This window comes from Priapulus caudatus, unplaced genomic scaffold (genome assembly GCF_000485595.1).
Source record: "Priapulus caudatus unplaced genomic scaffold, Priapulus_caudatus-5.0.1 Scaffold2433, whole genome shotgun sequence".
NCBI lineage: Eukaryota > Metazoa > Priapulida > Priapulimorpha > Priapulimorphida > Priapulidae > Priapulus > Priapulus caudatus.
This window is the reverse complement of record NW_014579494.1, coordinates 19455-31877: the sequence shown is the minus strand read 5'-3', so window position 1 is coordinate 31877 and position 12423 is coordinate 19455. Positions and strand designations below refer to the sequence as shown.

General features: G+C 48.5%; 1 protein-coding gene across 1 annotated transcript in view; it reads left to right on the top strand.

Annotated features, from left to right (window-relative positions):
• Nucleotides 1–8855: 8855 nt before the first annotated feature.
• Nucleotides 8856–12423, top strand: part of LOC106818687 (neural cell adhesion molecule 1-like) — a gene marked incomplete at its 5' end in the record, with an annotated part of 9329 nt that continues 5761 nt past the window's right edge. The window contains 7 exon segments of the mRNA XM_014823367.1: nt 8856–9018; nt 9204–9358; nt 9633–9776; nt 10430–10573; nt 10841–10937; nt 11221–11332; nt 11544–11661. Coding sequence (XP_014678853.1) covers nt 8856–9018; nt 9204–9358; nt 9633–9776; nt 10430–10573; nt 10841–10937; nt 11221–11332; nt 11544–11661 — 933 coding nt within the window.

Here is a 12423-nt window from a genome sequence, read left to right as displayed (position 1 = left end):
TAGACGCACCCGGCTCGCTCGCGTACGAGGTCATAGATGGGTACTTCCCTCGCTACACTATGCTTTCATTACGCAGCGATTGCGAGGAAGCGTAAATCTATATAGTCCTTAAAATATTCTTTTACATCTATTCATAGTGATCTATGTAATAAAAAAATCTGAAAAAATATATTCGCGTTTGTTTCCGCAATTAAATATTTTTTATCTTGTACATTATTTCAAGTTTTTGTTTTTATATTTGTTTTACTATCGTTTCTAAAAATTATAATATATATGAATCGAAAGCTTGCTTTAGTATTACGATTAGAACTGCTCGCGAATACTTTTTGATTAATTCGTTAGAATCGTTTCCAATTTCTGTGTGTCTGTAATTGTAAGTAAGATTGCAATCCATATATAATTTCTCAATGTTATGCTGTATTATTCATCAATTCTACGCCATATAGATATACCAGTCATCATTCTATGCTATGCTTGTTGCTACGCTATGCCGTGGCAGAGTATCAATCAGTGACCCACAGTGTGTGCAAATGTAATGGCCCACTGCCACTGGCGCTGAAGGGGTCTATGTCCCCCAGGCCACAGGGTATTGCCGGAACGTACCCTGGTAACTATTTGATATGGTTAGGGTTAGGGTTAGAGTTATGGTTAGGGAGTAAGCGTAGGCGACTCCCTAGACTCGTTAGTGAGTAGGGCGGAGGTACGGTCCCCGCGCAAATATTAGATAGTACCAGGGTACGTTGCCGGCAGTACCCTGGTGGGATATCGACCCTCTCAGCGCGCACTGCGCTGAGGGGTCGTTGGTCGTTAGTGTACCGAGTATGTACCCGAGGTGTGCGTTGAATATGTGGCCTACGGCCTACCCCTAACCTTAACCCTAACACCCTAACCCTAACCATATAAAATAGTTACCTCGGGTACATATTATACGCCATTATACGACAACGACCCTTCGTGCCGCACTGGCAGTTCCAACAAATCAGTAAAAATAAAAATAATGTATAATAAATCTTATTGCAGGGACCATCATAACTCCTCGGCTATCTGGCGGTAAACAACTCCTGCACTGCAAGAGAAAGGCCCTAACCGTCGAACCGCGAATGGCCGACTGCTGGCACTACGCTGCGTACTCCCGCATACATAATCCCGTTAGGGCTTTTCTTTTGCAGTGAGGCAGTTGTGTTACCCAGATAGGAGAGGTTATTAGTGGTGGCAATAAGATTTATTATACATTATTTTTATTTTTACTGATTTGTTGGAACTGCCAATGTAATGGCGGTGTGCGGATAGCGTGCCGCGTGATGCCGGTGCGGAGGTGGGCAAGGACCGGTATTAAAGCCACAATATGCGCATCTACACGCTAATTTCTCCAGTACTAGACTAGCAAATACTTCCGTGGCCATGCATAATCGTACTAACCCTTAAATGATAAAAAATAAACTCTAGTTCTCTCAATTTCACTGCGCGTTGTCTTATAAAATGTATTTGTAATACTCCAATGGTTGTTCAGAAATTCTTCAGTGTTGGTTGACACTTTTGCGTTGCTCTGGCCAAGCAACCGTAGCGAGCGGGTGTAGGCAAGAGATTCTACGGCCCGCGTGCGTTTTTCGCTCGCACGGCTGCTAGCGCAATGACATGTTATCGTTGGCGATATCAAGCGCTAAAATGCAATAGACGTTATGTCTCAGAAGTTTATTACGCTGCCTATTATTACTATTCGCGAAGCCATTGATCGTGTACATACAACTGCAGTTGCACAATACTACAACTATCTAAAATGTAACACGACTGATATTCTCTGCTTCAATCACCCGTAGCAACATGTGACGTAACCTAACCGATTAGGGGCGAAATATGCTTGGCAAACAATTCGTCGTGGTGCCAGATTACCTGATTTGCGCACGCTCTTTCTTGTGGGTGTTTAGCAAACATGCGCAGTGAATTGTGAGGAACTAGAGTTTGATTTTGTCATAAGGTTAGTTGTGATTATGCCCATGTCCAGCGAAAGTATTGTGCTAGTTTTATTCTATACTCGGAGGAAATTAGCGTGTACGAGTGCGCATAGTGAGGCTTTAACATTATTAGGGACGTGNAATAACGAGTGAAATGTGCAGACACACACACGTATGAAACTCACAGTGCACACTGACGCTGTGGTGGAGGGCGAGGGGGCGGTGCAGGCTCATGATGCTGTGGTGGAGGGGGAAGGGGCGGTGCAGGCTCATGGTGCTGTGGGGGAGGGGAGGGGGCGGTGCAGGCTTATGATGCTGTGGTGGAGGGGAAAGGGGCGGTGCAGGCTTATGCGGTATTATTGCTGGCCAGCCCAATTAATGCTGCAGTATTGCGATGATGCCAGCCTATTGCCGCATCGAAATCGCCACGCCACTGCGTCCTTACGCGTATATAATATATATATATATCTACTAATATATATATATATCTAACTCACATATAGCAGGTGCTAATGCTGCTCGCAGCCAGTAGCTCTGCCCTGCTGTAATCGTTCGCAGACAGACGAAACAAATGTCGCGTAACGCCAGGATTTACTGCTCGCAGCTTTCTCTACTATCGGCTAACAGTAGCGAGCAACAGCATAGTAGTAGCAGCCAGTAGCCAGTAAGCCAGCAGCCACAGATAGCAGCAGCCTGCCCGATGTAGAGGTAGTAAGCAGCTTCATCACTCATCACCAGCAGCACCACACGCCAGCTAGTGAGCCAGCCAGGAGCCAGACGGCAGCCCCAGCATTCACTCAGCTGCCAGCAGCGGAGCAGCAACAACAACAGTAGCAGCAGCAGCAGCAGCAGTAGCAGCAACAGTAGTAGCAGCAGCAGCAGCAGCAGCAGCAGCAGTAGCAGCAACAGTAGTAGCACCAGCAGCAGCAGCAGCTACAGTAGCAGCAGCTGCAGTAGTAGTAGCAGCAGCAGCATCATCATCATCATCATCAGCAGCAGCAGCAGCATCACTCAGCTGCAGTAGTAGTACAGGGGTAGAAATAAGGAGAAAAAAAAGAGATGGTCCAGAGGACCATCTAGTTTGAAATTTAGATGGTCATCCTAAATTTTAGATGGTCCTCTTAATTTTGAAATTGTTCTCTAAAAGTAATGCGGCGTGCAAGTGTAAGAAAGAGATTTTACATGGTGATAAAATGGTCTAATTATTTACCTACATTACAATGAATGTATCAAACGACACAGTAATTGTTTATTCACTTTAAAGTATATTGGTACGTGGAAACTTCAAAGAAAATTACCGTAAAATGGGACCAAAATATTCAATGGACCGTCGGACCATTGACTTTGAAAATCTGATGGTCCTCCTGATTATTTGATGGTCCCTGACCATCGGACCATTGCTTAATTCGACCCCTGTAGTAGCAATCATAAATCTGTGTGCGTGCGTGCGCGTGTGAACTATAACTGCTGGTTTATTGTTGTGTACGCACGCACCACCATAATTATAGCATGGCACTGGGGCGACACGTGGTGAGCGATTCCATCACCCTCTCTGTATCAATATCACCCATATCATATGTCATATGATCCATTTCTACTTTCAGTTTCATAATAATAATTTAACATAATTACTGTTGACCCTCGATTTCCCTGACTAATAGGGGGGACTATACCTGTCCGGAAAATGCAAAAGTCCGAATTTACCCGTTTATCAGCTGCAGTACGTTATTACGTAAACGGTAAACTATAACTTGTATAACACCAGTAGTCAGTACGGCTGAGAGGGTCTATGTCCCACGGGGTACTGCCGGAACGTACCCTGGGTACGGTCCGGTATACCGGAACGTACCCTGGTACTATCTAATGTGCCGGACGGACCGTACCTCGCCTACTCCACTAACGAGTCTAGGGAGTCGCCTAATATGCCGGACCGTACCTCGCCTACTCCAAACCGTACCCTGACTTTCAGCCGATGTCGTAATACATACCGCTTGTCGGCAGGAAACGCGCCGCTTTATGTTCCCGTTCCTTGTTTCCGGTCCGTTCCCGCAAAATATTCGTAACCCTTACCTAGACTGGTACCAGGTCGACAGTTCCACACGCTACACTAACGAAGTGTAGCGAAGGATATATGCCGGAGTGAAGGTGGCGAACGGGTACCAGTCTAACCCCTTACCCTGTTACGTTTCACCTCCCGACCATTTCTACAAGTGTCAGCGAGTCTATACGTTTCCAACCCATTAAGATAATCATACACATTTTCCTGTTCCACCACAACACTTGGAGCCATGATCTTTCAAAAATCCCGCGCGAAAATGCGCGAAAATGTCGTAAACATTGCGAAAGGAAAACGCATTCCCGATCATCGCGATATTGTTTGTATATAGGTTGAAATTTCTTCTTGGTTTCACAGTTTTATACTCCAATCCAACTTTATAAAGATATCATACAGGTCTGTATGTATATTTCAAATTTTGCGACATCAGTAGTGGGCGGAACAGGGACAGTCAGGGTACGGTAGGGAGTAAGCGAGTACGTCCGGATATATCGAAGTTACCAAGAGTACTTCCGGTATACCGGAACCGTACCCAGGGTACGTTCCGGCAGTACCCTGGGGGACATAGCCTCAGGCACCACGGCACTGGCATCGTAGCTTAGTAACGCTCATAGGGTCCTATGTCCCCCAGGGTACTGCTGGAACGTACCCTGGTACGCGTCCGGTATACCGAAACGTAACCTGGTAACTATCTGATATGATTAGGTTAGGGTTAGGGAGTAGCGTAGGCGACTTCCTAGACTCGTAGGGAGTAGGCGAGGTACGGTCCGATTAGATACCAGTACCAGGCCCAGGGTACGTTCCGGCAGTACCCTGGGGGACATAGACCCTTTCAGCTCTAGTAACTATAGCCCGCGTACGGTTGGGCTATAGTTACTAGAGCTCATAGGGTCTATGTTCCCCCAGGGTACTACCGGAACGTACCCTGGGGTACGGTCCGCGTATACCGCGAACGTACCCTGGTAACTATCTGATACGGTTAGGGTTAGGGTTAGGGTTAGGGTTTAGCGAGTAGGCGTAGGCGACTCCCTAGACTCGTTAGTGGAGTAGGCGAGGTACGGTCCGGCATATTAGATAGTACCAGTAACCAGCAGAGCATATAAATCACGTTGATTTATATGCCGTCTGCCGTACACAGGGTACGTTCCGGCAGTACCCTGGGGGACATAGACCCTCTCAGCGTTACTAGAGCTATGGCATCCCTAGTTCTAGCTAGTATCCCCTGTACTGTAGCCAGACTCGGGGCGGCACCATGGTATTTTCTTAGGGGGGGGGCGAAACCAGGGGCGTGTACAGGAGCACGCGAAGGGGGGTCCTGACTCCCTGGACCCCCTGTACACGCCCCTGGGAACTGTAGACTCTGATACCGTGTGCGCTTGCACTGACGGGTGGGGTCCAACGGGTAGATTCATGATTCATCAAGCTGCGTACGCAAAATATTTTGCGTAAATCATGTGTACGCAATCGACGTTGCTTAGTTGCGCATCATCAACACAGCTATTTAGTAAATTTTCGTACGATTTCGCGTACGCAAGCGAGGCCGTTTTAGGTGCGATTCATCAAGCTAAAATTGACGTAAACCTCTGCGTAACTTTACACGAGCTGACGAACGGTGCCGTAAACCACTCGAAATTTCCGCAGGTGTTCCAGCATACCTCAGCATGCATTATTTTATTGAGAAAACATTATAAAATTACTACTCAACTAAAAATAAATAAATAATTACCATGCTACACAGACAGGCGCGCGGCGTTGACGCTTTTTTTTATCATATAGCTTGGCATATAGCTTGGCCATTGTTTTTCGTTATAAGCGAGTTCGTAGTTAGCCGTGTACGTGCACACGCACGCACTTGTACGTGCACACAAAGCACGCACGTGTACGTACACACGCACGCACGCACGCCCGTGTCTACGCACGCAAGCACGCATGTGTACGTGCACACGCACGCACGTGTACGTGCACACACACGCACGTGTACGTGCACACGCACGCACGCACGCGTACGAGTCGCTGCTTTCATCGAGCGTTGAAGACAATCATACAAACGAAAATGAGGACAACTATCACATCCCCCAGCACTCCTGTAGACAGCTAGAGCCATATGGTTTACATACAAGAGAGGCCGTCAGTTTTGGTTCCTATGGTATGGCTGCCCACAGTGTGATTGGTTTATGCTAGGCACGCCTCCTCAACAGCCAGCAGCTACGATGGCGCTAGTGGATTTACACCGGAAATTCATCAACATTTGCGTACGCAGGTGCTACGCTGCGTTGATGAATCGCACCTACGAGCTTTGCGTAGGTACTTCGTAGAAACTCTATGTACGCAATACACTTTGCGCAACGTTGATGAATCCGTCCCCAGGGGCCCGCCTTAGTGCCTCTGGCGGGGTCCAGGGGCAGAGCCCCTGGCAGGGGTCCGGGGAAGCTCTCAGAGTTTAGCTAATCAAAGCCCTCAAATTGCTGACCAAAAAAATTGTGCAGGGCAACCAAGGAGCAAACATTATACCAAGCGAGATGAAACCCGAGGGGGGGACTCACCCCACATTATGGTAGGTATCTGGTATGTGCCAGCTGCGAAGTTTAAAAATGGGGGGGGGGGCTCTGGAACTAACTCAGACCTGAAAATGTGGGTCTCTGAACTAATGTTTGTTGAATGTGGTATGCTTTGGAACCGGCTATGTTCGAAAATGGGGGTCTCCATAACTAGCTAGGATTTCGTTGAAATTCAATGCTATGAAACTGGACACGTTTAAAAGAGGGGGTCTCCGGAACTGTGGGGGAACAGTGATTTGTTTTAAAATCTATGCTGTAGCACTTGAACCAATAATTGTTCTATTATGTAGAGGAGAGAAAAACATGACCCGGAGAGAGATGAACGCACGCACACGCGCACACACACACGCACGCCGCGCGCCGCGCGTGCGCATACACACACTAACTAAAAACTAGACAGAGGGCACTCACGGAGAGAGACATACCTCCGCCAGCGACATTACGCCATACGCCATACGACTCACGAACACACGAATAACCCACGATATACGCCAGCGTACATGTATGCCTCGCTCGCCGCTCAGTCAGCAGCAGCCGGCTGTGGCTGGCTCGCTCGCTGACGCCGCTAATATCGATCGCGTCCACACAACACCCAACACACACACACACACACACACACACACACACACACACACACACACACACACACACACACACACACACACACACACACACACACACACACACACACCACACACACACACACGCTAACATGTACACGAACGCACAGACCCGATCACATAACCTCCCCTCCACTCGTGGGCGGAGGGTAAAATAAGATAGCATGTAAGAGTATTATTAGAGGTCAGTCTGAACGTTGTAATTATAATTTATAAGTTGTTAACACCCTCAAGCGTCGTGCCATACACTTTCCGCCGGGAAACAGCATCATCGACAGAATTGATAGCGTTCCCAACTTGCGGTACTCCCAAGGAAATAAACACCTTCGACATCGATTATCAATATTAAGCACAGCTTTTATATGGATTGAATTTCGACACTTAATTTTTTCGATCTAGCCAGGCTTGTAGCCTACATCACTCATTTTTCTGGCGATCCCCTATTATCTTGCAAGAATCTTCTTCTTCTTTAACTTTTCTTGCAAATGATTGGGGGGGGCGTGACCCCCACCCCACCCATCATTTGCCAGACATTTGCAAGATGTTTCTTTTTCTTTTTCTTCTTCTTTTTTTCCTTTTTCTTTTTCTTTTTCTTTTTTCTTTTCTTTCTTTTTCTTCTTCTTCTTTCCTTTTTCTTGCAAATAATAGGGGGGCGACCGCCCCCCCTGCCCCCCCTGTGGCGCCGCCCCTGCTGTAGCCGTAGTTTTGTGCGATTTATCATTCAGTCGTAGAGACTAGAGTTGTAGCATCGCTCACATCAAGTGAACGCCGCTCATAACAAGTGAACGCTGCTCATAGCAAGTGAACGTCGCTCACAAAATTGTCGAGTCCAGGGCGGGAATTGCCCGCATTAATTATTTCTCTCTTGTGCCAGTTGTGGAATCCATCATAATTTTAATATTTAATCCAGCCTCCGCCGTTGTTCGAACTCAATCCCTGTATCATTCTCTGTCGTAGATTGGCCTTGAAAACGGAGACATTACATTAGACTTTATAACTTTCACAATGGATTTATAATGCGTTCTCTAATCCCGCGTGTAACCGCTCGCGCTCCCTCGCGGCGAAAAACGATAATTTTCGTAAGAAGTGATGAAAAGCAACTTTAATGGAAAGCAACTTAATCGATGTAGCCGTGACAGCATTCGCTGCGGCGTACGCATAAACCGCTGCATCAGAGGAAAAACATCCACGCTGCGCGCGCGTTGTCATAGTGATACGCCTTCCATTCTAAACATCAAATAAACTTTGCCTCGAAGGGAAATCTTCTTTTATTGAGATTGTGCGTCGAGACACTACTACCAATGACGCATAGACTGTTCTCAGGCGTCTTCCCTACTTCGTGAAAGCGCCATTGATTGCCTCCACACGCTGAGCCACGTAACACGGACAGTGCCAGTCTATAGTCTGAGAGCTAATATGAGAACGATTGCATGAATCTGTGTGTTGCCATGGTGAATGTTAAGTGTGACCATGGTGATGGATCACGGTAGCGAGTGTTTTCCCGTGTTTTCATCGCGCGGTGACTACATTTCCGATAGAGGGCAGGGTGCATTGTCACATCAGCATAAGTTCTACTTGTGATAAACGATCAACTAATGGCAGGGCGTGTCCGTGGCCACCCTAACCCTCTTACCCTGCTCACCGGCGCCTCTCCGCTCACTATTTGCAGGCACGTGGGCTAGCAGGTTGACGCTGGGTATCACAGAGTCTGTGCTGACTAAGGAGGTGGGGGAGACGGTGGTCGTGAAATGCAAGCCGGACAAGGAGGACGCTGTCGTCACCGACGTGTCCTGGACAATAGATGGCGCTCCCATCCCACAGGGACAAGAACAGTACGTTGATAGCTTAGAGTGAGAGTAAGAGAGCGCACAAGAAAGAGATAGAGAGGTGGCAGGGAAGTGATATCGTGTATGTGTGTGTGTATATGTGCGTGTGTGTGTGTGTGCGTGCGTGCGTGCGTGCGCATGTAGTTAGTGCTCTGTCACCTCTCTTACACTCGCCTATCTTCTCGCTGCAGCCGGCGGCGTGTGGAGGAGGAACCTTGGAACAACTGCGACACGTGTAAGATGCTCGTCATTGATCAGGTGGAGGTGTCCGACGAGGGAGAGTACGAGTGCAAGGGAGTCGTTGATGGATCGCCCAGGAGCGCATCCTTCACACTGTTCGCACAGAGTAAGCACCATCCTCCCCACGTCTGCTACCTTATGTCATATATATAGTCTGTTATGTTATTGGCATGCTATGCCACGCACAGTGTCTGCTACTTTATGTGGCATAGACAGTACGTTATCTCAACCCCTCTCCTCATTCTCTCTTTTCTCTCTCTCCCTCACTCTGTGTCTGCTTCTCTCTGTCTCTCTCTCTCCATATATTTATCTATCTATCTATCTATTTCTCGTGCGTGCGTGCGTGCGTTCATGTACAATATCGTCTGCTTGTCGTGCAGGGGTCATTAAGGTCATCAACGCTCCGACGACACAGAGCTTCCAGGAAGGCATGGACGCGCTTGTCAAGTGTGAGGTCAGTTACGAACCTGACCAGCCGATAGTAGAGTGGTTCGACAACGGACAGGGCAAGATCTCAAACGACGGTAAGAGCATTAGTACCGAGGTAGGGGAGCTGGGCAGGAAGGAGCGGTAAGGGAGGTGAGGGGGTATGAGCGGGGGAGGTGGGGAGAAGGAGGTAAGGGAGGTAGGGGACGTGGGGAGGAGGGGGTCGAGGATGTAGGAAGGAGGGGATATCGAGGTGCTGGGGTGGAGAGGTGGTGAGGAAGGGGTAGGGGAGGAGGGAGTAGGGGAGGTGGGGAGGAGGGAGGGAAGGAGGTAGAGGAGGGAGTGGGGGAGGTAGAGAGGAGGGAGTAGGGGAGGTGGAGAGGAGGGAGTAGGGGAGGTAGAGAGGAGGGAGTGGGGGAGGTAGAGAGGAGGGCGTGAAGGAGGTAGAAAGGAGGGAGTGGGGGAGGTAGAGAGGAGGGAGTGGGAGAGGTAGAGAGGAGGGAGTGAAGGAGGTAGAGAGGAGGGAGTGGGGGAGGTAGAGAGGAGGGAGTAGGGGAGGTGGGAGGAGGGAGTAGGGGAGGTAGTGGAGGTGTGGAGGGTCTCTGATTATTATCAACCAATCTGATATAGCGATATATAGCAATGATCCTGTATTTACAAGTGAGGAATTAACCAGCTTACCACCACGCGGCCTACAATTTGGCGTGCTGTTCGTTATGTGGGTAACGCAGTAATGTTCTTGTGTTTGCAGGTGAGAAGGTGTTTGCCTCAGATAAAGGTTTGACTATTAAGAACATCAGTAGGACGGATGAGAAGACGTATACATGTCAGGCACGCACTACCGGCTCTGGAGGCCTCGCCATAGAACGTATACCCATCAGTGTCGTCGTTAACTGTAAGTATATGTTCATGGTAAGGGAGCGAAAAGGGGCAGCAGGGCGAGGGCATGTGATCAGTTCATGCCTGCGTGCATCTATATCGTAAGGAGGCTAGGCGAGTCATGGGTGGATCACTACATCCTAGAATGTCGGTCGATAACAAACAATAGATCAGCGATAACTCACTATTCACGTGTGCTGTAAATTCACAAACCTCCGTCTTTGAGCTAAGAGAGTTCTCATCGACCCTAAGTAGGCTCACTTATTTATTTTCTGTTTCATAGATCCGCCAAAGTTCGCCGTGAGAGAGAAAGCCATTAAGAGTTGGATTGGAGCAACGGTGGCACTGCATTGTAAAGCTGAAGCCAAACCTGCCGCAGAGTACGTCCGTATATTCTTGCTACCTATGTCCATCTGTCTATCTTTGTCCGCCTTTGTCCATCTGCCCATCTTTGTTCATCTTTGTTCAGTTTTGTCTGTCCTTTTCCATCCTTGTACATCTGTACATCCTGGTACATCTGTTCAGTTTTTTCAGTCTTCAGTCATCTTGCCGGTACTATGTACAGGATACGTGTATATCAGTGGAGCACTACAAGCAACATATTATATGCTGCTTGTAGCACTCCACTACCTGTAATCAGCATCGTGTCACACCTGTCTACAGGTACATGTGGTTGGTTGGACCAGACGTTCTGCATCTGAAGGATTGGGAGAGAGAGACAGGCAAGGTGTTCGAGGTCATGACAAATGCTACAGACAAAAGCTCCACGCTTAAGGTTAGTCCCAGTGTCTGCCCACAGCTGCTGCTGCTGCTGGTGGTGGTGGTGCTACTGCTACTGCTGCTGTTACACAATAATTTCAACCCTATTAGACAATTAAAAAGCGTTTATATACATATTTGTGTGTTCGTATGTGTGTGTATGTTCGTACGTGTGCGCGTTCGCGTGTGTACGTGTGTAGAAATGGTCTTGTTGCTGCGTGTTACAGTTCAGAGTCGATCAGTTGAAGGACTTCACCTACTATTACTGTAACGCTGAGAACAAGGTATCTATAGAGTCGCCCAACGCCAAGCCTGATGAACAGAAGATCCACCTACTAGAAGTCCGTAAGTGTGTTTTGCATGCATGCACGCAGCAGGCTAGATGTAGCCATGTCACAGTCCACGGAGTACATGATTACCACAGCAGCCATGCACAGAACACATAGCAGTTGCACAGTGCGGTCTGTTGTTCTTTATTATTAGACGCACACACACACACACACACGCACGCATGCGCACACGCACGCACGCACGCACGCACACACGCACGCACGCACACACGCACGCACGCACACACACACACACACACGCATGCACGCAAACGTATACACATACGGACATGCACGCTCACACAGTGACAGAGAGCGTAGCCTGGAGCCTGTCGTCAGAAACATTATAAATAGGTGTGACAGTACGAATCTAAATTGTCATGAACTTTATAGTGAAACATGTGCAGGACCACGTTACACATTAGATGTAACTAGACAGAGGGCACTCACGGAGAGTGCATACCTCCGCGAGCATGTAACATGTATAAGCTTGCTGGTGGCGGCTGCTGACTGACTCGCCTGCTGCTGACTCGCCGCTCACTGGTGGCAGCTGCTGACTTGCCACTCGCTGACTCGACGTGCTATCAATCGCGCTGTGGCTGCTGACTGACTCGCCTGCTGCTGACTCGCCGCTCACTGGTGGTTGCTGCTGACTCGCCACTCGCTGACTCGACGTGCTATCAATCGCGCGGTGGCTACACACACACACACACACACACACACACACGCACACACACACACACACACACGCGAGCGTATTGCATCGACCTTCCGTTGC